The sequence below is a fragment of the Antechinus flavipes genome, chromosome 1 (assembly GCF_016432865.1).
Source record: "Antechinus flavipes isolate AdamAnt ecotype Samford, QLD, Australia chromosome 1, AdamAnt_v2, whole genome shotgun sequence".
NCBI lineage: Eukaryota > Metazoa > Chordata > Mammalia > Dasyuromorphia > Dasyuridae > Antechinus > Antechinus flavipes.
The window spans coordinates 337,567,241-337,593,171 of record NC_067398.1 but is presented as its reverse complement, the minus strand read 5'-3'; the positions used below and the strand labels follow the sequence as shown (position 1 = coordinate 337,593,171).

Sequence of the window (25,931 nt, the reverse complement as noted above, 5' to 3'; positions counted from 1 at the left end):
TTTTCTTCCTCTTGATCTGGTTCATTCTCCAGTTGCAGATGCTAGCCTCTCAACAGGACAGCCTCCAGCTGTTCAGTCAGCAGGACATCCCCAGGAACGTGATGTGGACACTCACCTCTGCTCTTCTGGCTGAGACCCCTAACATCACTGTCTCTGAGTAAGAGGAAGGGGGAGGGGGTTGTGTTATGATTGCCCCTATTTAATAGAGAAGAAAACCAAGGGCTAAAAAAAAACGAAAAACAACTTGTTCACAGAAGTTGTTTTTTTTTTCTTTAAAGCAACAAACGCATTTTATTATAGTGGGTTTTTTATAAGCTCAACTCATTAAATAATTAAAAACCCAAATTATTACCTAATACTACCTATTAGCAACTATTCCAAACAAACTGAATCTGCTTAAAGCAAACAATATATATCTGAACACAGAACTTTTGTAAAGAAGAGCATTTCCCATGTGGTAGATCTTCTGGGAAAGTCCTTTGCTTTTTATCTTATGTCAACCTATTTTCAGTGGGTGACTTAAAAAAATAGCAAATGTTGAGTTCTGGGGTCAGTTCTTTCTCTCCCTGAAAACAAATTTAATCTCCTTTTCCCGACTGGGAAAAGCAGATCCATTTTGCTATCAGCTAGAATAAAATGTAACATGGAAGGTAAAATAAACACATTTGACTACCTATGAATGTGATATATTCTGAAGTCATCCAGCAATGTTTTGTGTATAATAATAATAACACATATATGTATACATATGTATGTATACACACACACACATATAAATTATTATATGCCAGTCACTGTATCTAATGGCTTTACAATTATTATCTCATTTGCTCCTCACAACATTGGGAGTTAGGTGCTATTATTATCCCCATTTTATGAAGGTGATTTATCTAGGGTCATACAGCTAGGAAGTACCTGAGATTGAATTTTAACTATGGCGTCATCTAGATGTCCCCAAAGAACAAGTGGTATCCATTGATGTGGCTAAAAACTCTCATTTCATTCCTAGAAACATAGGATTAAGAGCTAAAAGAGATCATTGGCAAAGCCCCTTATTTTATTGATAAGAATTCTGAGGCAAAGAGAGATTGATGATTTGCCCAAATGATATGGGATACACTAGTCTAAACCATGAGCCTCAACTGAAGACAATTTGGATTCTTAATTTCAGGTTTCCTGTGGACAGATTGCAAGGAGTTTGTAAACTTGAGTAAAAAAGAGAAATTGCGTCTTCATTTCATTTTGATTGGTTTCCTTTGCAATCCTGTGTATTTTAGTTTGTGCATTTAAAATTACTATTCTGAGAAAGGGATCCATAAGCTTTTATCAGTCTGCTGGATGGAGTCCAGAACACAAAAAAGTGTTAAAGGAAACCAGACTCCTTGGCCTGGAGAGAGATCAAAATTTCCCCACCATTTAGCATCACTGACACTTATCTCTCCCACAGGCTCCCAGACAAGTTCCTCTGCTTCTCACCTGAGGCCCCTGCCCTCCATTCCCTTGGAGAAGAGGCCCTATGGAAGGTTATAAGGAAACTGAATGACAATTGTAGGCCTTCCCATAGGACTGACACGGATGTCCTGCGAGCCCCTTTGCCCCCTGCTCGGCAGGTAAAGGGCTCCTTTTTCCTAAACTGCGATTAGGGAGTTAGTCAGAAGCCAGGGTTTAAGGCACAGTTGGAGCCCCGGCCAGGGTGGGATGGGAGTCAGTCTGTGGCAGGGAAATCATATTTAATAAGAACAAAACTGTGAGCTGTCCGTGTTAATGCTGTATTCTAAGCCTTGAATTCATGGGGAATTGCAGAGCATGCTTCTGGAATATCCCAAAGGAGAGTACAGTTTTACATCCTAAAAAGGAGAGTCCCTTCCCCTGAGATGGTTCCCCAGCTGCCTAACTCTCCAGGTCCAGAAGTCTCTACTTTGGTCCCCTCTTCTTCCTTTGTGCCCTAGCCTCTGCCTGGACTGCTTTGATTGCGCAGTAACCATGAGCTTGTTCTCCTAGTTGGCCACTCTGCTTGTGGGCCAGATCCCGGCATTTAACCAGAGCACCCTTGTTGCCCTGGGTCAGCAAGCAGTGGGCCTGACCAAGGGACAGATCGCCATGCTGTCTGAGGAGGACGTGGCTGCCTCAGTGGAGGCTCTTGGGAAAGTCATTGGATGGGACCAGGGCCAGGTGAACGAGTTGGTGTCCAAGCTTACACCTGAGCAGCTCCTGGTAAGAAGCTTCATGGCTCTCTCCTCCCTCCCTCTTGCCCTTTTCCCTCCCTCCTTCTTTCACTCTTTCCCTCCCTCCCTCCCTCTCTCTCTCTTTTTATTCTTACTCTCTCTTCCTCTCTTCTTTCCTTCCTTCCTTTCTTTCCTTCCTTCCTTCCTTCCTTCTTTCTTTCCTTCCTTCCTTTCTTCTTTTCTTTCTTTTCTTTTCTTTTCTTTCTCTTTCTTTCTTCTCTCTTTTTCTCTCTCTTTCTCCCTCACCTTCTTTTCTTTCTCTATTTCCCTTCCCCTTCCCTCTTCTTTTCTCTTCTCTCTCCCTCTTCTTTTCCACTCTCTTTCTTTATCTCTCTCTCTTTTTTCTTCTCTCTTTCTCTCTCTCTCTCTTTTCCTCTCTTTCTCTCTCTTCCTGTCTCCTTTTTCTATCTCTTTCTCTCCTCTCTCCTTCCCTCTTCTCTTCCCTTTTCTTCTCTCTCTCCCTTCCTTCTTCCCATTCCCTCCCTCCCTTTCTCTCTTCCTCCTTCCTTCCCCCCTCTCTCTCCCCTCTTCCCTCCCCACTTCCTTCTCCTTCTCCTTGTCTCTCTGTGTCTGTTTATCTGTCTGTCTGTCTCTTTCTCTCCTTCATGCACTAGGAAAAGATCAAGATTTCAGTCATTTCCAGGAAGGAAGATTTTTTTCATTTTACACCAATCCCATTCCACTCCATCCTATACTATCCAATCCCACATTAACCCATCTCATTCAGCCCCAAGCACTTTATTCAATTTTATTCCATTATATTCTATCTCCCATTTCTATTCCACATTATTCCTCATTATTCTATTTCAATTATTTGCATTCATGGGCCCACCAAGGGGCACAGTGCTATCTAGCACTAGATAGAATGCTAGACTTGGAATCCAAAAGAGCTGAGTTCAAATTCAGTCACTTATTTAGTAGTGTCATTTAATAAATTACTTAACTTCTGTATGTTTCAGTTTCCTTATCTGATAAAAAGAACATGTTCCTCCTATGACTATTGTGAGAATAAGATGAGATAAAGCACTTTGCAAATCTTTAAGTGCTAATAAATGCCATCATCATTATTATCTATAACATTTATTACTAAACCTCTAGTCCCTAGCCATCCTAGTGCTGTACTCTTCCCAAGGAAACTGAGGAAGGAAGGAATTTGGTTCCTGCCCTTTTCTAGACCAGAATGTTGTCCAGAAAGTCCTGAGGATCTCTGAAACCCCTTCAGAGAATCTACAAATTCCAAGTTTGTTTTTATTTCTAATTAATTTCTAATATGGTAAATATCTATAAATATAACTCACGTAAACAAAAACTCTGTCAATAATTCCTAAAAGCATAAAGACACTGAAAACAAAAGTTGGAGAACTTACTGCTCTAGACAAACTCAAGGGAAATCTTAGTATAGAGAAAGCACTGAACAGTGAATACAAAGAGAGACTGTGGGCACAGACACTAACCGTAGGAGTTGGGAGGAAGAAAAGCTTCTTTGGAGGACAGTTTTCATCAGAGGGTTTCTTACCAGAGGTCCTTACCTTCCAAGCAGGTGGGCGGCCCTGGAAGAATTAGAGCCAGCATTCCCTTAGAGCAGAAATCAGGACTTCCAGTCTTGCCTCAGAGACTTCCTAGCCCTCACTTAGGCTGGGCCAGTCAGTCTCTCTCAGAGAACTTCTCCCCCATGGGGATGATAACAGCACCCACTTCACAAGCGAGATAAGAGTCAAACGGCACTTGGCAAACTTTGTCACGTATCCTGATTATTAACACAGCTCCAATACCCCTTTCGGGCTCCCCAGCTGCCAAAACCTTTCCTGCTAAGGTTACCATCAGTTTTGTATGTGTGGGCTATGTATGTGTCTATGTGTATGTCCAATCTATACACATCATATGTATGTACACACACAGAGACACAAACTAGGGACCTGAGAGTCCAAATCTTAGGTGATAAAAGCTGTGAGAAGCCAGCAGGGAACCCTGGGGTGGGGAGCAATCATAGAGGACTGCCTGCAGGAAGCAGCAGGTTTTACACTTTTTCTGGAACCAGAGGAAGCTTGCAGATGGGTGAATCCTTGAGCAGAGGCGTGTGACCTAAGGAAAACAGTGAGCTCAGCCTCCCCTGATGTCCCCCCAGGGGAGCAAAGCGGGAGGAGCAGGTGCGGGATTGTATCATGGGGGCCCTGGGGAGATATTACCGTATCACCTGTCTCATAGAACCAGCCCACACACTCCCTTCCCTGCCGCCCTCCAGGAGTCCTGCTTGCCCCCGGCTCCTACGGCTGCAGGCAGGAGCCGTGCCATGTCTTGTTGCCAGTCCCAGAATGAATGAAGCGGGTGCTCGGGGGAGCATGAGCCAAAGGGGGCCAGCTGGTGCCCCTGCGGAAGCTAGTACCCTTCTCTTGCCCCCATACCTCTGCCTCCACAGGTTGGCAAACTGGAGACGCTGGGATCCCTGGTACCTGGCTTACCCACTGCTGTACTCTGTGCCCTTTCCCCTGCAAATGCCTCTCACCTTGCCAGAGCTTCCACCTTCCTCCGTGGCCTCCGAGGTGCCCCCGCCTATCTGAAGAGGGTCTTTACTAACAGGGTGAGTCTGGGATGGGGCCCTTTGAGCTTGGGATTAATTCTGGGGCGACGTCTCAGCTCAGCGTGCTCTGGAAGGGGGCGTCTGGGGGTGAGGTCCTTAGCAGGGTGAGTTTGGGAGGAGAATACACTTATCTGGACTTTCTCTAGCAGGTGGGTCTGAGGGACTTGGGACTAGCTGCAATCAACCGCCTCCCACCTTTGTTACCCCTTGTTACTCCAGGCCAGAAGACCCAGCAGGAGCCTCTGTGATAGATCCACCGAGCATTTTCCCAGCCCAGTCTAGCCTGGCTTTACCTCAAGCACTTAGTCCTTGGGTGGGGAGGAGAAATGGCTGAATAGTTTGGGGTTTAGAGACAGGAAAGAAACAACGTGGACCTAGGCTCTGCTGCCTGTGTGACTTTAGGCAAATCATTTACCCTTCCTGTAAGGCTATTTCATCTGTGAAAAGAGAAGAGTATCCTAAATGACTTAAGAGGTCTCTTTTAATATCTAGTATCCAGTCTTCCTCCCTGTAACAGAGGAAGCCTCTTTTCTTGTTTTATAGAAAAAATCATAAGGGAATTCTCTCTCTCTCTCTCTTTCTCTTTCTCTCTCTCTCTCTCTTTCTGTCTGTCTCTCTCTTTCTGTCTGTCTCTCTCTTTCTGTCTGTCTCTCTCTTTCTGTCTGTCTGTCTCTCTCTCTCTCTCTCTCTCTCTTTCTGTCTGTCTCTCTCTTTCTGTCTGTCTCTCTCTTTCTGTCTGTCTAGCTCTCTCTTTCTGTCTGTCTCTCTCTCTCTCTTTCTGTTTCTCTCTCTCTTTCTGTCTCCCTCTCTCTCTCTTTCTCTCTCTCTCTCTCTCTCTCTCTCTCTCTCTCTCTCTCTCTCTCTCTCTTTCTGTCTCTCTCTTCCTATCCTCGTCTCTATTTCTATCTCCATTGCCATCTGTCCAGCTATCTTCCTGTGATTCCACTGAATTTACTGTTATATGGAACTACAGTTTGAATTGTTAGAATTGCCTGTAAACAATGAGTGATTAAGTGACATTGTACTTAATATACCAGAGGGCCAGCCTGCTTAATTATTCTTTCACTATGCCCCCAGTTGGATTATACAGTAGTTCCAATTATCTCCCTCCTGAAGGGCTTATCTGTCATGCAGTGGGAAAAGCACTGCATTTGGAAATGAGAAGACCTGAGTTTGAATCTTACTAAGTGATTTCGTCCAAGTCTGTCCTTGAACAAATAACTTCTCTTGATCTCAGTTTCCTCTTTTTGTAAAATGAGGGGGTCAGACTAATGACCCCTAAGATCTCTTCTGGTTTTAATTCTGGAGTCCTGTGATCCAATCTGTAACATCCAAACCTTCTCTGTTTGCCTTTTGGACAGAATCACAAGGAATTTTTGTGCCCTTTGATTGCGGACATAAAATGCCAATGCCTTAGAAGGAATATTCGAACATAAAACAGTAGGTCATGAAGTCATAGACTGGAAGTTGGAAGGGATTTCAGAGACCATTTAGTCAAAACTATCTATTTTACAGATTAAGGAAACTGAGAACAGGGGAAGTAGTAATTCCCAGTCACAAAAGGTGTAAACAGTAGAGCCAGAATCAGTCCTCTAACTCTAAATCCAATGCTTTTTAATCTGATGGGACCTTAGAACAGTATTCACAGAATCTCTCACTTTCTTTGAGCCTTATCTCAAGTACTATTTATTTTTATTTTTTAAAATAGTATTTTGTTTTTTTCTTATTACATGGAAAATAGTTTTTAACATTCATTTTTAAGTTCCATAATTTTTTTCCTTATTACCCTGCATATTACTTCACATTAATTCAATCAATACTTGTCAGCCAACTGATTAGATGACTAGAAACAAATTGTACTCTTGAGGCCCACAAAATTTTTTTAAAATATTTTTATTGTTTTCTTTTCTGGTTATACATATACATTAATTTTTTAAATAAGCATCTCTTTGTGAATCAAATTGGGGGCCCATAAGATTTAATTGGTGATTGAGAAAGGTGCCTGTTCCCATAGGCTTTTCCCTCCCTGCCTAATCCCTTTTTCCTAAAACCCAGGCATTTGTTTGTGGGACTTTTTTCCTCCCCAGAGACATGGGAGGTGGCTGGTGAGTGCAGTAGAGCTGGGGGACCGGGAGTCAGGAGACCCAGGTTCTTGTCCTGGATCTGACATCTGACTTTCTATGTGACCCCAGGCAAGTCCCTCATCTTCCATACCTCACACACCCCGTTGGGGCAGGATGAGGCCATGGAGGGAATGAGCGGTGAGCTCTCAGAGGAGCCCGGGTGGGTAGAAGACGTGAGGTCGCTGGATTAGCAGAATGACAGCAGCATCAGGGCAACAGGAAATATCCATAGCAGCTGAATCTGCCTCCTCTTGCCTCCTAGATTGTCTTTCACGCGCTGCCCGTCACCAAAATCGTGGAGATTGTGCCCCCGGAGCTGGTGCCCCTGATCCCCAGCTCCTTCCTGCTCTGGGACAATCTCACTACAGCCAACCTGTCAGCCATCACTGAGCAACCATGGGAACCAGAACAGGTGAGGTCTGATGCTTATATCAAAGGGAGATGAGTGGGGAAATTCCCACTATGGCTTGATCCTCAAAGTAACTTGCCCCCATTTTCCCCTCCCCTATCTTGCCACAGACACCCTGTCTCCTATTCTTCCAAAGAGAGCTTTAGAGCTAGAGCAGTAACTCTTCCCTTTTGCCCATACAAAGTGAGGTACAAACCATGAATTTTGGGTCCTTGTTTCTTTGGGCCCTCTGAAGCTATATCTTTTCTCAGACAGGTCAGATGATGGGTTGGTGGTGATAGTGTTCACAAGACCTCAAGCAATGAGTCCCTAAACTCCCTGAGGGTAAGGACTGTAGAGACCAGTCTCTGTAGAACCTTGGATAATGGTGATAATGATAATGATGATGATGAAGAAAAGAGAACAGAGACAAATCCAAGCTTATTCTAGATTCCAGGGAAGCCAAGTACTCCAGAGGGAAAATTCAAAATAAAGTTAGAATTTGATTTCTTCTAGTATGTTTTTTATTCTTCTTCTCCTAGGTTGCTCCATCCCCAGGTTCTTTTCCCCCAGATTATTCCTTCTTCCAAGTTTTCCCCTCTTCCCAAGATATCTCTATGTATCCCTTCTCTCAGGTTATCCTTCCTCGAAACATATCCCTCATTCTAGTGGGTCCATTTCTCTTTCTTCCAGGTTATCCCCTTTCCCAGATTGTTACTCTTCCCAAGAAGGGTAATCCCCCTTCCCAGAGTGTCAGCCCTATCACATTGCTTATCCCAGATTATCCCTTCTCTGAGTATAACTCTTATCTCAGAGCATCCCTCTTTCCAAATAATCCATCTTCCCAAGATGTCCGTTCTCCTAAAATGTCAGTGCCTCCAGGCACTCAGTCCCTCCTCAGTGGTCATTTAAGAGAAATGGTGACAGAAGCAGACACTCATCAAGCTTGTTTCATTTGGTCACTAAAATCAGGCTGGATTGTTGGTCTGACCCAGCCTGAGCCCTCCCACTAAAGCTTAGGGGCTGGTTAGGCTCTTCTAAAGATGGCAGACAGGGCATTATCAGAAAAGTTCAGAATTGGGGCCAATTCATCCCGATCCATTTTCACTGTACCTAGATCAATCTCCCAGTCTTCACCTAGTACTCCAGTGCTAGACACTGTAGGAGAGAAGGGAAGGAAAAAACACAGCCTTTTCCCTTTGGGAGCCTGGAGCCTCAGGGGAAAAGGAGACAGGAAGAACAGACCCAGACCCTGTTTTAAGAAAGGCCATGTGAAAGGGAGACAACAAAGAAAAAACCAAAGAAAGAAAAATAAACAACCAGATGTGTCTTTTGGGAGATTATAAAGAAATGCAGGTCCAGAACCTTTTTTTTTTTCAGTCTAGGGAAAGCAGAAAAGGAGATCCAGGTCTTTCCCTCATGAAACTTGAGGTCTGAAAGAGAGAAACAGATGTAGGCCCTGCCCTCAGGGAGTCCATAGTCGGGGGGGAGACAGGACAGAAACAGACTCAGCTTCTGTCCTTGGGGACTCACAGTCTTGGGGAGGCAGGATTCACATGCAGAGATCAATGAGAGAATAAGGCAGTGCTGAACTCTGAGGTTTGGATTCTAAGGAGCTATAAGAAGGGACAGAGATTGGTGTGAGTTGGAAGAGGATGAGGAGGCTTTCTGGAGGAGCTGAAAGGTCTTTGAAGCACAGGAAGGATTTTTATCAGCAAGGCAGGAGTGGGGAAGGGCATTCCTGGCCGTACAGAGTCAGGAATAAGGCTGGCTTTAGGGGATAGGAGGAGAGAAGGGATCAGAGAAGGAAGAGTCTGATGGGATTCTTCCAGTCTCACACTTTTTGGTGGGCACTTTTCACTGGAATCAGTAGCACAAAGCCTTCAGATGGTGATGTGTCTGGATACAGACTTTCTTCCCAGGTTACCTTTAGGCTGCGCCTTATGAGTCTGGGAAATGCTATGGGCCCTTCCCTTATAGAGAGAAATCTAGTCATGGGGAATATTTATGGCATTATGAGCAAAGTCCAAAACCTAGTTAGAAAGGATCAGATTTAACCACACAAACCACAAATACTTTATGACAGTTTTTATTAAATATACAAATCTATTGAGCTATACGGACCAATTTTACGTGCATTTTCTTGGTCACATATAAAACCTAGTAAGCTTAAAACTTGATAATTTTAAGAAAATAAGCAAAATTCTAAAACTATAATTTGTTTATTTTATAAAAAGAAAGAAATTGAGAGAGAGGAAGAAAGAAAGAAAGAAAGAGAGAGAAAGAGAAAGAAAGGAAGAAAGAAAGAAAGAAAGAAAGAAAGAAAGAAAGAAAGAAAGAAAGAAAGAAAGAAAGAAAGAAAGAAAGGAAGAAAGGAAGGAAGGAAGGAAGGAAGGAAGGAAGGAAGGAAGGAAGAAAGGAAGAAGGAAGAAAGAAAGAAAGAAAGAAAGAAAGAAGAAAGAAGAAAGAAAGAAAGAAAGAAGAAAGAAAGAAAGAAAGAAAGAAAGAAAGAAAGAAAGAAAGAAGAAGAAAGAAAGGAAGGAAGGAAGGAAGAAAGGAAGGAAGGAAGGAAGAAAGGAAGAAAGGAAGGAAGGAAGAAGGAAGGAAGGAAGGAAGGAAGAAAGAAAGAAAGAAAGGAGGAACAAAGAAAAAAGAAAGGAGAAAGAAAGAGAGGGAGGGAGGGGAAAAGAGAAGGAAGGGACAGATCTAATGAATGCAAAAGTCTACATTAGCCTCTAATGTCCTGGTAACACACCTCTAGGCTCTAGAACTCAATGATTCTAGACTCTCTTAACCTATTTTTCATAGGAATTTTAAAGGGGTAGAGATCTTTCAAGACCATCCAGTCATGCAATCACTAAATCAAAGATAGAAAGAACTTCTCAGTCTTTCATTTTGTAGATGGGGAAAATGAGGACCAAAGAGGGAATATGATTTGCCAAAAATCATTCAGTAAGGTAGTAGCAGTGCTGAGGATGCTTCCTGATTCTCAATCAAGAATTCTTTTTCATTGGTAAAAGTTCTTTACAAAATTTGATCCAATAAACATTTATTAGATGCCTACCAGTGCCAAACAATGTGTTTAGTACTGAGGATACAAAAAGAGGCAAAAGAGAGCTCCTGTCCCCAATTAGCTTATGATCTAATGGGAAGCAATATGCAAACATACATAAAGTAAGCCGTGTACGACAAATAGGAAGTTGTAAAAAGAAGAAAAACACTAGGATTAAGAGGCAAATACCCAGCTTCTGTTTTGAGTCTCTGAGGGAAAGAGGAATCCAGGACTGGCTGGGAGTCCACCAGTGACAGTAATAAAAAAAGGACTATATTTCCAATAGCTTGAAGTAGGGACTGCAGCCACAGGAATTAATGATGGAAGAAACTTTATAGATTATAGGATCATGGGTTCCAATCTGGAAGTGACCTTGGGGGCCATCTAGTTCAATTCCCTTAATTTTATAGATAAGAAAGATTAGCCTAGGGAGGCTAAGTGATTTTGTCTAAAGCCAGACAGGTAGTAAATGTCAGAGGTTGAATTTGAACCCAGATATCAATATTCTTTCCACTTATATAATTCTAATCTGCTCCTTCCCTTTTTACAAGTAAAGACACTGAATTACAGGGCTAGGAAGGCTCTAATGTCATCATGAGTCGGTGAAGAGCTAAGATAAGAATCCAGGTTTTTTAATTTCCCTTTTTAGGTCTCTCTGCACTAAACCAAGCCGACTCTCAGTAAAATAAAAAAGATAACAACAGTAATAACCCTCGCTCACACTTCTTTGTTGATTTAAAGTTTAACAAAGCGCTTTCCTGGTTGATGTGCAGCCCTCCTTTACAGGGTAGGAAGTTGCCTGACAGAGGGGCACATATAAATCACATAGGTTTGAAGCACCAGAGTTCAGGCCCAAACCTAGTGCTCTTGACCTTCCCGTAAGGTCGAGTTCTCTCAGATGTAAGGCCAGGATGATGAAATGAAGATCAGTTTTGACCCAGCCGATTTGGGGAGAAGGGAAGAAGTAAAGATATAGAGTTCCCTCTTTTCATGATTTTGGAACTTAACTTATATGGGGCCTTCGTTTCCTCCTCTGTACAATGAGGAGGTTGGGTTAAATGGCTTTTGAGACCAAATTCTTAAGTTTTAGGACTTAAGTTTTAGGGCATCTCTGCCCCAGGAACTCTGAGAACCATGTTAAAATGTAATTGTGAAATATTTAACAAAGTAAATTAACAGACCACAAAACATAGATGATGTTAATATGTGGTTTTCTAAGCCGATAGGAGTCCAGCTGAGACCCATGTGCATGGTTTAGTGGCTCCCATTTCTATTTTCTCAGTAATGACTCAGTAAACACAAGAGTGATGTTCTCTGTGGACCTATGACAGGACTGCCTTCTGCTTGAGGGTCCTAGACCCCTGCGGGGTGGGCGGGGGAGGTGGGGGAGAAGGAAAGAAGGGTGCTTTCCTTCCAGTCCTTCGCTTCTTTCCTCCTGGCCCTGAGTCTTGTTGAGGCAGATCCTCTGGGTCCCCAAGGACGCCTGGAGTGCTGAAGAAGTGATTTACTAAATGGTCCCCAAGAGGCCCCAATGAGATAAGGGAGCTCCCCAAAGGCTGCTGGGTCCCGGCTGACGCAGCGGAGTTTCTATGGCAGGTCATGTGGGCCTGAGGCCCGGCCACAGGGCTGCCTGAGCCAATCTTGCACAAGCCTACAGACTGAGGTGCAATAGCATTACCGAGGCTCAAGGAGAGGAGGGGTACCCTGGAGCTTTCCTGGAGCAGAGATGAGCACTCTCAGTCCCAGGGACTTAGCTCAGCTCCACACAGGTAACGAGATATCATTCACACAGATTCTAACCCAGCATCTCCAAATCCAGGCCACCGTGGGAGCAGCGGGAGCAATGGCTGAGACCCTTCTCCGTGAGGGATAACACCTTGATCCTTGTCCGTGAGGACAGATAATTATTAACTGCCCTTCAGGGTGGCATTGAGGCACGTAGGCCCTTCAAGGGGGAATCCCCCTTATGGAGAAGGGTCAAGGAGTAATCTTCAGAGAAAATGCCCACTTCTCCATAAATTTCCACCTGTGGGGAAAGGAGAGGTAGACCCTTATGGAGAAGGTTTGGGTAATTTTCCTTAAAGAAGAAAGGTCGAGGGGTAACTAGATGGCTAGTTCTGAATGGAGTAGCAGCCCTGAAATCAAGAGAACCTAAATTCAAATCTTGCCTCAGACACGTAACACTTCTAACTGTGTGATCCTAGGCAAGTTACATCATTTAACCCCAATCGCCTCAGAAAAATAAATAAATGAATAAATAATTTTTTTTAAAAAGAGAAGGGTCAGGAAGCCACTTCCAAAGAAAAACGTCAATAACTATTTATTTCCCGTAGACAAGAAAGAAGGACCAGACGATCATTTCCTTCTTCATAAAGGAGCCTTCTTTTTATCCTTTACCATGAAAAGCAGACCCCCTGACCCTTTTCCATAGAGGACAGTTCACTGACCCTTCTCTGTGAAATACCACACACTGATCCTTCTCCATGACCAGCAGTCCATTCATCTTTTTCTATAAGAGATCATTCATTGATCTTTCTCCATGTTGGACAGCTCACCTTTCCCTATGGTGGGATGTGGTGCATCTCGTTGATCCTTCTCCATGAGGGATGGCTTTCTGATTTTTCTCTATGGCAGATAATTCCTTGACGCTTTTCTATGTCCTGTTAATGAGAAGGGAGCGATTCCAATAGTGATCTTTCAGTCTACAACACATGTTTATTGTTTACAAAACCCTACCTTGTTCAAAGTGTAGCAGATAAGAGAAATAAAAGATAAACATCTGAGATCATGGCATAAGGGACTCCCTGTCCTATGGAAGGAAGCAGCATATACATATAAGTTGGACAGAAAGAAATGTGCTCAGAACACTACAGGAGACCATAAAGCATCCTGGAAAAATGAGGTGATGGAGTGACCAGGTTGAGTGGGATCAAGGAAGGATTCCCAAAGTAAGCAAGATTTTTAGGGTGAACACTGAGGGGAAGGGCCCACCTGACCTCAAGGGAGCCATTCCAAGGGGTCCTGGGTAGCTACAGCTACTACTTAGAAAGAAGTGCTGTCTTTCTTCATGTCTGGGTTTCGTTCCAGGTTACGTAGTGCCCCGGGGCCTTGTCCTTCTTATGTCTCTGACTGCACACTGCTCTTCTCCTCAGGCCTCAGGCTTCTTCCAGCAAGGGCTGGCCTCCAGCGTGGGCAGCCAAGTGGCCCGGTGAGTACCCCGTTACGGTCAAACCTCGACATTCCCCGGACGTGCCCCGGGAAAAGGAATAGGCTGGGCTGGATGTGGCCCTCAGAACTAGGAAGTTCTGAAGGGCAGGGCCAGGATGGATTTGGATAAAGCCCCCAAGTTAAAGCAAGGGTCCCCAAGGTCAGAGCCAAGCCGGACCAGACAAAGCCTGGGTGCTCCCCACTAAGTAAGGCATGGAGCAATTGAATCCAGATTCTCTCTGATAAGGATGAAATCAGTGTTTTTCTTTGGATGATTCAATGAAAGAGACATAGACGTCAGCAACCCAGGGAGAGGAAGAGAAAGGGAAGACCCCAGGGGAGCAATTAGTTGTTTGTGAGTTTGATAGAAACAGTCCCTTGGGAGAGAGACCATCTGGTTCCATAGGTGGGGATGAACTTCAGGCCAATGAGGAAAGTAAAAAAGAGGAACCCAAAGGATTCTATACTGGCTCATTCAACCTCAAAGATGTTGCACCAGATGGGCAGGAAGTCAGAGTCACAGAACCCTGGACCTTAGAGATGATGTGGTCCAGTGTCACTTATTGACCTGGGGGGGAGAGGATGATAATGGTGGAGAATGAACAGCGGAGGACAAATTATTTGACCAGCGCCATGCAGCTGGGATGGAGCCAGGATTTGAACCCGGGTGTCCAACTCCAAAGCTAGTGCTGTTCCTATTGAACCATTGGAATCATGCGGGTGTGTGAGCATCGTGATGGAATGGACAAGGCTTTGGGGGATGAGATGTTATAAATAACTCCTCCTTGGAGAGCCCTTGGTCTAAATAAAAAGACAGTTCTATGTATCAAAAACTCATTTCCTGAGTACACACAAGGTAGATGACAAGTCATCTTAGAGAAGGTTACTTTCTCCTAGGCACTTTCCTATATCCCTGGAGGTCCTGCTGGTGTGGTAAATGGTAGCTCCCACTAAACTGCAGGCGCTTTCTCCCTTGGTGTGTCAGAGCATTTAGCTTACAAACCAGCAATTATTTCTCTACTCTTCAAAATACTAGTGTCAATATTGATTAAAGCTAATTATCCCCATTTCCTCCAATGGCTCATTGTAGTGTGGAGCTAATCCTGGGTTCTCAAAGGCTATGCTGAGGAAATGAGCGCTCTGGCCGTTTTTGCATCCTGCAAATTATCTCTGGCAAGAGACTGTGTCTGCTTTCTGAGGAGCAGTCAGCCTGGCTCAGTATGGATAGGCTCACCCCTACTTAATGGCCACTTGCCGATCAATTATGTGGCTACTCCAATCCAGAAAACAGAGACAAAGGCGAAATGCTTGGTCCTGGGCAGTCTCCTTCCATTTCTGCAGCAAGGGTAGAAGAGATTCAGAGTTTATGGGTCACTGGTAAAGATAAACTGAGCTGCTGGTACTCTACATTTGAAATCTTTGTCCAGTGACCAACAAGAGCATATTATTGGAGGAAGTTAATTATAACAAAGTCGGCATTCTCACTATAGATGTATTCATAAAAAAGGAAAGTTGCAGCTGGACGGAAAAGGATGGCACACAGATTTCTCTTGGAGAGAGAGATAAAAAGGTTGGCAGGCTTGGTTTTTATCCTATATCCAAAGGCATAAGATATTTCATGAGTCATCTTGTATTGCAGTAGTCAGGATAAATATTTGCTAATAGACAAACATGAAAATAACTGCAGCTTATGCAACATCTCTTCCAGGGAGGAGTTTCATAATGCCCTCCAAATGAAATCAGCCTATCCTTAGATACTCAATGGTTTCAATCCTAAAGTAGGCATAGGTGAGGGCAACGGCAAATGTGTTGGGAAATAGGTTTCAGCACTAAGGTCAAAGATTGTAAACTACCGAGAAGCTCGTGTTCATACAGCATTAATACTCCCATCAAGAAAAAGAACTGGGAGATGCTGAACAGGTCAAGCAATTAGATTATCAAAAAAAAAAATGAAATTGCATTTTAACAAAAAGGAAAGGACCGGTTATTAATTGGGAGTCATTTCTGAATGATCTATGTACAGTCAATTTACCAACTTTGTAAAGATAAGAATTAAAATGAAACTTAGAAAAAAGAATAAATGTAAGAAAAATTGTGATGTGCAATTCTACCCTAACTTAGAATTATTGATGCCAAAATGGATGGCAGAAAAGGCATTGATACTGATTAAAACAATTCTGTGTAGTTGCTAAAGCCGTCTTAGCCAGTAAGTATTTGATCAACTGAGATATGTGAAAGGCCAGAACAAAACAAGTTCTAAATATAAATAGAATATAAACTCATTTGTGAAATTTTACAGAGAATGCCAGTGGAAGATTCTGAACAATATTGCTTCAATAAGTGATGATAAACAATAGAAGGAAAAACAGAAATTTTGGTGAAAGATTCAATTAAGCAAAGTCATCCCAAGAGCATTTAAGGGTGTACCTGAAAGGACAACAGACAAAACTGGAAGGCTAGGCAACAGTGTTTATAACAAATTCTTTTCATCATAAAGGGCAGAGAAACCACTACAATTTAGATTCTGAACATTACAATCTTGTATTTGTTATTCAAGCACAAGGTTTTAATTTAGGAAAACAAAGACGGAAAAAGCAACTAGAGGTTATACAGAAGAGATCTGTGCTGAAAGAGGTACAATTTTAAGGACGTTGAGAGATATTGATGCTCAATGTGGGATGATATCAAAGGCATGAGAAAAAAAAAAGCTCAGATTTTATTATTATCCAAAAAAGGATTTCAGCAACTATCAACCTAGTTGCTTGCTTTCTTATATAAAGTTTTTATGAAAATAATCCATGTAGATTATTCTACATCAAGGATGTTCTGTATCAGATGGGAATAGGCAAGTGTTTGCAAATATGTAGATCACATTTTTACCATCACACAAGACTAAAAGGTATAGAAAATATAAGATCCCTCTAAGCTTTGTTGATCAGAAAAAAAGAATTTAGTTGGATGAGACAAGACAGCATCTTAAAGATTCTCCAACAAGGTGCCTCCCATGTAAGAGTCAAAATTACATGAGATTTCTTGAGAAATATGACAGAGATAAGCTGATTATCAAGCCTCTTAATAAAAGAAGATAAATTATGTTCAATAAAAATATTCAACATGATCAGAGCAGTGACATTAAACTCAAATTGAAACTGGGGCCATTGAATAATACATAAAGATCCCTGAAGGTCACATATTGACTTAGAAAATACCTATTAACATTATCTGTATTCTATTTTAAAATTTATTTTGTTATATGTTTTCCAATTGCATTTCAATTTGATTCTCTCCTAAATCTCCTAAAGGAATGAAATCCATCAAACACTCCATTTTTTTCCCCTTTTGGATCCATGCTATTAGCAATACATCCCAGATCATGGCTTCCCCTCCAAATAATATCCCATGATTATTCAAAAGAGTTCAGCCTTACTATTCACATAGGAAAGACTGAGGAGACGAAAAATGCTTGTTTTCTGGGCTATAATTTGTAATCAGATGAACAACCCATGGAACTTTTATGGATTTTTCTTGGACAGACATTTCAAATGAATGAGTTGGGTCTAGAATTGAAGAGGAGGAAGAGAGATGAGGGACTACCTTTGAGCATCTGTAAAATGATTTTAATGACCACATTTCCCCTGAAACAAAGACCCACTATCAATAGCCTAACAGTACCCAATATACTTCTGGCAATGTTGTATAATTGCAAGTCATGGATGAAGAATATCCAGCAGGCAAAGGAGGAGCACATGGTGGATGTGAATACGTCATAACGTATTACAAACAGGAAATTACAAAGTAGACATAGAATAAACACAAACAAATACAATTGGAAAAGAAAATGAATCAATCTGTCATCTAGAGTAAAAGACAACTAGTGGTCATTTTGTGCTCCATTGGCTAGCCATCAACCCCAGGGTGGCCCCAGCATGTTGAATTAACATGAATTAACAAGTTATTTGACCACATGGTCTCCCTATGGGAGGACATATATGTGGGTACCACAATATAAGCAGGTTGTGATCTTTATCTTTAAAGGTAGCATAGTGCAATGGATAGAACTTTGGATTTTGAGTCAGAAAGAATTGAGTTCAAATCCAACTTCAATCATTTTCCCTTATAGGATTGTGCTCAGCTTCTTAGACTAAGCTAATCTTGGTTATAAACTTACAGTAATATTTCCATTTTTATAATATTATATTCCAAAATCTGTTCTTATTTATGAGTTCTTCCAGCTCTTGCACAAACCTAACTTTAGTCTGTGAGACTAAATTCTTTCTCAAAGCTTACAGTATTTTTTCCTTTGATCCGGGAGTAAAAAACTTTGGCTTTAATGACATTCCTGAGACTCTTCCTCTTTAGATTCCTTTTGGGAGGTGATCGGTAGATCCTATCTTCATCTTCCCATATAGTTCTGATAGATTTGGACAATTTTCACGATGATTTCTTGAAATATAATGTTCATCTTTTTACATACCAAATATATGTTTTTATATAAAATGTATATATAAATTATAGTTTTCAGAGAGTCCAGTGATTCTTAAATTTTCTCTCTTCTGTTTCCCAGGTGAATTTTTAAAAATATTTGATATCATATGTTTTATTCTGTTTTTTCAATATTTTAATTTTTTTCTAATACTTATTGTTGTCTCATAGAGAAATTGATTTCTGCTCGTTCTATTTAAGTTTTCAAGGAGTTCATTTCTTTGGAAAATTTGCCACTTTCTCTTCAGAACTATTTATTCTTTTCCCAATTTTTTCCTCCAATGGTTTTATTTCATTTTTTATCTCTTATTTTATTTCATATAGGTATTTATATATTCCTTGTGGAAAATAAATTTCCTTTGAGGAGCTGCTTCATATTGTTCCTGTTTTTCTTTCTTTTTGGAGGGGTATCTCTAAATTTATGATGAATTTTGGTGCTAGTAAGAGGGTTTTTCGTTGTTGTTATTGTTGTTTTTAATTTACCTCTTCAGTTTTAGTATTTGAATTGTGGTTTTCTGTCAGAGGCAGACTGTTTCCAGCTATACTTTTGGGTAGTGTGACTTTATATCATCTAAATTTTACTTTCCCAAAGAGCCATTCTTTATAATATTTTAAAGAAAAAGCTGATTAGTGCATTAGACATTTTTGTTAACATATTAGAACATAGGTTCTATACTGGTGGACCCGCATATCTTTGCAAATAGAAAAGGAGATGTATTCTCCCAGTTAAACGATTCAATGGATGGAGTCAGAAAGTCAAGGAATCAAAGTTCAAATCCAGCTTCAGACACTTACTAGTTATTGTGATTCTGGGCAAGTCACATACTTCATATTTGTCTCATTTCCTTATCTTATAGATGAAGATAACAATAGTACCTCCCTTTCAGGAAGGATTAAATGAGATAATAATTTTAAAACACTTAGAACGGTGTGGTGAATAGTAAATGATAGCTATTATTCTCATATCTCTTCTTTTTTTTTTTTCTTAGACCAACTTTTTAAATAGTATTTTATTTTTCCAAATACAGGCAAAGAAAGTTTTCAACATTCATCTTTGCACAACCTTGTGTTCCAAATTTTCTTTCCGCTCTCTTTTTCTTCCCCTTTCCAAGACAGCAAGCAATCTGATATAGGTTAAATGTGCAATTCTTCTAAACATGCTGTACAAGAAAATTCAGATCAAAAGGGAAAAAAACATGAGAAAGGAAAAAACCAACCAAACAAATAATATCAACCAAAAAAGGTGAAAATACTAATACATATCTCTTCTATGGGGTCAAGATGCTCATCTTTTATTGTTCTATACTTACTTTTTCCATTTACATTATTGTAATCATTACATATATTGTTTTCTTGACTCTTCAATTTGTAAGGTTTTCCTTGCTTCTCTCTAATCAGAATATTCCTTATTTCTGACAACACAGGAATATTCTATTATATTCATGTAGTCCAACTTGTTTAGCTATTTCTCGATTTCCAATTCTTTGCTACAACAAAAATGCTGCTCTAAGTAATTTGGTATCTGTGGGAAACTATCTAAAACCTCCTTGGGGTATATGACTAAGAGTAAAATCTCTGGATCTGTCACTTAATACAGTGCCCCAGCACATAATAGGAGCTTTAAAAATGCAAGCTGACTGAGTCAAAGGATATGGACATTTTATTTACTTTATTTGCACAATTCTAAACTGCTTTCCAGAATGGCTATACTAAATCACTGCTCCTCCATTTAATGTGCCAGACTTTCCATAATTCCTCTAACATGTACTATTCTCATCTCATACCATCTTTGTCAATTTGCTGAGTGTGAGGTGAAATCTCTGGGTTGTTTTGGTTTGTGTTTCTCTTATTAGATTTGGAATATCCCTCCCCATGATTGTTAATGACTTGCAATTCTTTTGACAGCTCAGACTTTTTTTTGACAACTGCAACTTTTGACAACTATGTGTTCTCATCCTGAGACCTCTTGTCTATTAGGGAATGTCTTTTTTGACCACTGATTTTCAATTTAACAAGTCATTTCCCAGCAAGACGTATTGGAAAGAGCCCTGGAGTGTGTAGAAGTCAGATGACCCACCTCCTGGTTCTGTTTCTCTCATTGTTTCCTTCCAACCTTGGGCAAATCATTTAATTTAACCATTGCCCCTGGGCCTTCATTTTTTTTTTTTGAGTGAAAAATGAAGAGATTGTACTCTTTAGAGATGATCTCTAAAGTTTCTTCCAGTTCTTAAATTTGTAATTCTATTATGTAAACATTCTTTAAAAAAAAAAAAACCCTCTATTAGGCTCTCTAGAAATATTTTTAAATTCCTTAAAAATTAAATGTTATGTACAAAAATGTTTGTGGCAGCCCTTTTCATAGTGGCAAGAAATTGGAAACTGAGGGGATGCTCATCAGTTGGAGAATGGCTGAATAAATTGTGGTATATGAATGTTATGGAATATTAATGTTTTGTAAGAAATGTTCAGCAGGGTGATTTCAGAGAGGCCTGGAGAGACTTACATAAACTGATGCTGAATGAAATGAGGAGAACCAGGAGATCATTGTACACGGCAATATCAATATTATATGATGATCAATTCTGACGAACATGACTCTTTCCAACAATGAGATGATTCAGGCCAGTTCCGATGATCTTGTAATAAAGAGAGCCATATACATCCAGAGAGAGGACTGTGGGAACTGAGGGTGGTGAGAACATTCTCACTTTTTTTGATGTTGTTTCCTTGCATTTTGTTTTCTTACTCATTTTCTTTCCTTTTCAATCTGATTTTTCTTGTACAAGAGAATTATATTAAAAATGTTTACACATATTGGATTTAACATACATTTTAACAATATGTTAGATTGCTTGCCATCTAGGGGAGAGGGTAGAATAAAGAAGGGAAAATCTGAAACCAAGGCTATGCAAGGGTCAGTGTTGAAAAATTATCTGTGCATATGTTTTGAAAATAAAAAGCTTTAAAATAAACTTTTTAAAAAGTTAGTTAATAAAAATCTTATTTCTCTAAAAATATTAATAAATACTATTTTTTCAGATATTTTTCTTCTTTCCAGACATTTCCCTTAGGAAATTAAGAAGAATAAAGGCTAGGGCCTTCTTTTGAAACTAACCTTAGGTTTTCTTTCTGACATGCTTTATATGTTTTGCATAATCGCACATATATAATCCATATCAAACTGATTGCCTTCTCAAGGTGGGGTGAGGGCAGGAAGGAAAAGAGGGAATTTAGAGTTCAAAATTTTTTAAAATAATGCTAAAATTGTTTTACATGTAATTGAGAAAAAATGAAATATTTTCTTAAAAAAAAAGAAACCAAACTTGATTGATTGATTGATTGGGATGATTGATTTCCCATTCTGGGTGATTGGTGACTTTACCATCTAGGATCAATATTTTCCCTTTTGAAATTCAAGGTTCATACATTGCTCACAGAAAGGAATTCTTTTTAAGAGGAAATGGCTCAAGAAAAAACTGAATAGCACTCTTCTAGAATGTTAACCCCAAATTGAATTTTAATATATTATGATCTTTTTTCCATTTTCATTTCCATTCCCAATCAATGTTAACTTGAGATAAGCATGTTGAAAGGCAAGGAGAACTGTACAATTTGGATTCTCTATAAGCTAGAAATGCCTTGGATATAAATTAATATTAAAATCAATGACTTGAACCTAAATTGCAGTGTATATTTCTTCAATGCCGTTAATTCGTTTTTTCATGATCTTCAGAGAAAGAATATCCAGGACTACTCCCAATTTGTGTGTCTTATCTCTTCCTTTTTGGGAAATTGTACTTTTGTCTAACTTGTAGCTCTCAAACTTACAGCTCCAAATCCTTTCTTCTTGCTTTGCCCACAAGTGAACAGTGAAAAGAACAGTAGTTGATCTGTGTAATTGCTCTCACTCTTTGCTGACTGTGATGGAATTCATCCTCAAGCTTTCTCTCCTTTGGCCTTCCTGATCCCAATGACCCTAATTGTGTTTTTTGTCTTAGCCTTTCTGCCTCCATCTTACAAGGTTTCCAGTGCAAGGAGGTCAGTCAACTAAACCCGGCTCAGTTTTCTTCCCTTGTTAGGGAAGTGCAGAAGCAGAAGGCCATCTTGAATGTCAGACAGGTAGGCAGAGCCACTCTCTTAGATGGATTGGGGGTTACATTTGCATATGTTTAATATATATTCTGCATTTAAAATTTATATAATCTGCTTGTGACAACACAACTTTGCTCTCTATACCTAATTATCTCCAAGTTAATTTGGACTCATTTTATAAATTATTTTCCTTTCCCCTTTTTTTCTTTTCCTCTACATCCTGCACATGGGAAATAATCTTGTTGAATGTTTATCAGATTTAATTCTTGTTGTTCTGAATCCCTTACGCTGTTCTCACAGTGTTCAAGAAGAGGGTTGGTGGGGATTCACCAGGCACCACAGCTGGAAGAGGGTAATATGATGCCTGAGGAAAATGGGGTGAGAAATCCATCCTTTTATGATTGGGAAGCCCTGTGGACTAAGCTATGTCCCCTTCCCTGTTATGAAAGGATATAAAAGGTAATTGTCAATGGCTGGCCTGTTAATCACAGAACGATGGAACAGCCTGCCCAAGTTAAGGTGCTCCAGATAAAGAATATTCAGCTAGAGGAGCGTCACATGATATATGTTCGGGTAATAATGTGGCCATGTACGGTAAAGGAATGTCAGGTACTATATTCAGAAATGATATACCCAGATAATAGTGTCCTAGGAAATGTATATTCAACCAGTCAACAAGCATTATTAAATACCCACTATGTGTCAGGTGCTAAGAATACAAATACAAAAATCAGTGAGGAATTTACATCTACTTGGTCAGGAGTTCTTAACTTGAGAGCCACAGACTCCTATGGAGTCTTTGAATAGATTTCAGGGCATCTGTGAATTTAAATGAGAAAAAGATTACATTTTTCATTTCACTGATCTCTAAAAAAATTTAAATTTTTCTTCATTTATATAAAGACATTATTCTGAGAAGGGACCCACAAGCTTCACACATGGACCCAAAAGGACCATGACACCAAGAAGATGAAGGAGAATATGACACGTTCACAGATATTTATATACAACATAAATTTATATACAAAATAAATATATAATATACAATATAAATAAATACAATTTATATATAATGAAAATGTGAGACCAGCCAGATTTGAACTTGGAAAGCTGAGTCTTCCTGACTTCAAGTTCAGTGCTTTATTTTACCACCTAGCAACCCCCAGGTAATATATTTAGGCAAAGGTTTAATAGTGCCAATTAAGTCTGATCTCAGGGAGATATATGCCAAATAGTATGTTAATGGCAAATATCCAGATATAGATGTAGCCAGGTAATTGTGTTTCCACGCCTGTGTTAATAGCGTGGTACGTGCTTACCTGAGGTGAATAATACATTCATGGTAAAAGTGCCAGGTAACACGCATTCAGTGTGCCAGCCCGGCCTGTGCCAGATGCTATGTGCTCAGGCAATGTACGCCAGGTAATGAGCTCAGCCGTGTTATGCAATGTGTTCAGGTAATGACATGGCCAGGTAATATGCACCTCAGGTAGAGGTATGCCAAGGAATACTCTCAGGTTTCAAGCTAAGATCCTATGAGGCAAGGTCCCTGGGCATCAGGCTGGGCCAAGTTTCCTTTCCAGGGGGCCACTGGCTGCTAAGTGCTGAAAAAAGGCTGTTTTTTTCTGGCTCACTTCCCCTTCAAATCTGGGGCTGGGACACCCCGCCTGCTCCCTCCTTGCTCCCAGCGCTCTGCTGGGATCCCTGAGCTCCCAGAAGGATGAAGGGTTAGCTAGGGAAGCTGCACGTAGAGTCTGTCCCCTTCGATGTTGCTCTCCCCAGCCCAGCCGGCCCAAACAGGCCAGATTTTGGTGACAAAAGCCCACCCTTTGGGCAGATGAGAGGGGAGGTGATTTATCCGACCACTGAGAAGCAGATTTGGGGCTAGAACCCCTGCAGCCCTGGTCTGGTGCTCCTGTGCACTAGGGACAGGCTAGAGTCGGGATGTGTTCATACTCTTTGATGGATTTGGAGCAGCTACGTCTGTCCCCCCTGCCCACTGCTTGTTTCTCTCTTCTAGCTGAGTTGTATGGCAAACCTCCTGGCCCTCCATAACTTGACAAATGACTTTGCTGACTATCCGCCAGACCTGCTGCTCTTCTATGAGTGAGTGTCCTCTGATCAGATTAATAATAATAATATCAATAGCATTTATATGAAGTTTTATGATCTACAAAGCATTTTACAAACGTTATCTCATGTGATCCTTTCAATAACCCTGTAAGGTCAGTGCTATCATTATCCTTATTTTACAGATGGGGAAACTGAGGCAAATAGTGATTATTTGACAGTTAGTAAATGTCTGAAGTAGGATTTGAATTCTAGTCTTCCTGACTTCGAGTTTAACACTCCATCTGTTGCATTTAATGAGAACTTAACCAAATTACCCATGGATGGATGAAGTATTAGAAGAGGGTCAAACTGAAATATTTCCCAGTCTTTTCCCACAATTATCTCTTACCTACCTATAACAGTGTTTGAAATGCTTCCATTCTGTTATGTTATATATTTAGACAGTTCCTCTTTGGAACAAAAAAGGAATAGAGTCATAAAATCATAAATTTCCAGGGCTAGAAGACACCTCAGAAATTATCTAATTTCATCCAACATGAATCTCCCTAATGGAAAATAACCAAGTCTCTGATGGAACTCTCCCAGTAATGGGAAGCTCACTGTCTTCCACACTTGTGTGAGATCTACTTTGCCATAAACTTTATTTCACCGTAGCTCTTCCTTTGTCTAGCTATTCCTAATGCAGCCTTCCCCCCAGCCCAGATTCTCCTGTGTGGGCTGGGTAGGGGAGAGGGGAAGAAGGGGTAAGCTTTGGACTTGTGTGACCACTCACAATGATTTGCATTTCTGACAGCCTGAGACACGTGGACAAAGCCAAATGCCGGGAGTTCATCAGCAGGGCCTCCCAGGGGAACCTTACCCTCCTGTCTGGACTGTCAGCTCAGAAGAAGGAGCTACTGAACATGTCCCTGACCTGTCTGGTACAGACATTTCTCCCCTTTAGGTGGGAGGAAGGGGGAAATAGAGCCTGACTCGGGGCAAAAATTGCATGGTCCTGGAAAAGAAAGAGAATCGTAATGAAAAACCATGACTTCAGCCAAAACAGTCCTGGGCCAGGGGTCAGAGAATCTGAATTCTAACCCTGGCTCAGCCACTGACTTGCAATGTGATCTCTGAACCTTAATTATTGTATTCGGGGTATTTTTGAGTTGGAAAGGACTTGAGAGGTCATCTAGTTTATTTGACAGAGGAGGAAACGGAGGTTCAGAGAAGAAATGTGTCATTGATATTATTAGGGCAGAAGATGTGGAGTGTGTATCTCCCCCCTCCAGAAACTCCAGTGACTCTCCATTGCCCTCAGGGTAATATTCAAATTCTTCTGTTTGACTGGTCAGGCCTTCCAAAGCCTGCCCCCAGCCTACCTTTCCAGGATGATTGCGCATTATTTCCCCTCCTGTTCTCTATCTTTCAGTTGAATTAGCCCCGTGGACGTTCCCCATATATGACATTTGTGCCTTTGTACAGGTTAAGCCCAGAAAAACTCATTCCTCTGTTTCTACTCCTTTTGACTTTGCAGGGAAATCCTGGTACCAGTCTGAGCAAAGAGGACCTGAGCTCTTTGGGTGGCTTGGTCTGTGACATGGAGCCGGCGGTCATCCTGGAGTCAGACCCCCACGTCCTGGACAACCTGAAGCGCTGCTCCCAGCTGACGGCAGGACAGCGGGATGCCCTCAATGCTCTCCTTCGCAGCGGGGCCACGTGGCTGGGGTAG

At 41.0% G+C, this 25,931-nt stretch overlaps 1 protein-coding gene across 1 annotated transcript in view; it reads left to right on the top strand.

The window, feature by feature from the left end:
* LOC127545699 (uncharacterized) overlaps positions 1 to 25,931 on the top strand; it is a 34,266-nt gene extending 8,335 nt beyond the window's left edge. The window contains exons 7-17 of the mRNA XM_051973150.1: positions 33 to 157; positions 1,448 to 1,610; positions 2,002 to 2,214; positions 4,642 to 4,803; positions 7,189 to 7,338; positions 7,587 to 7,590; positions 13,454 to 13,574; positions 22,054 to 22,174; positions 24,168 to 24,253; positions 25,014 to 25,140; positions 25,737 to 25,931. Coding sequence (XP_051829110.1) covers positions 33 to 157; positions 1,448 to 1,610; positions 2,002 to 2,214; positions 4,642 to 4,803; positions 7,189 to 7,338; positions 7,587 to 7,590; positions 13,454 to 13,574; positions 22,054 to 22,174; positions 24,168 to 24,253; positions 25,014 to 25,140; positions 25,737 to 25,931 — 1,467 coding nt within the window. The remainder of the gene's footprint in view (positions 1 to 32; positions 158 to 1,447; positions 1,611 to 2,001; positions 2,215 to 4,641; positions 4,804 to 7,188; positions 7,339 to 7,586; positions 7,591 to 13,453; positions 13,575 to 22,053; positions 22,175 to 24,167; positions 24,254 to 25,013; positions 25,141 to 25,736) is intronic.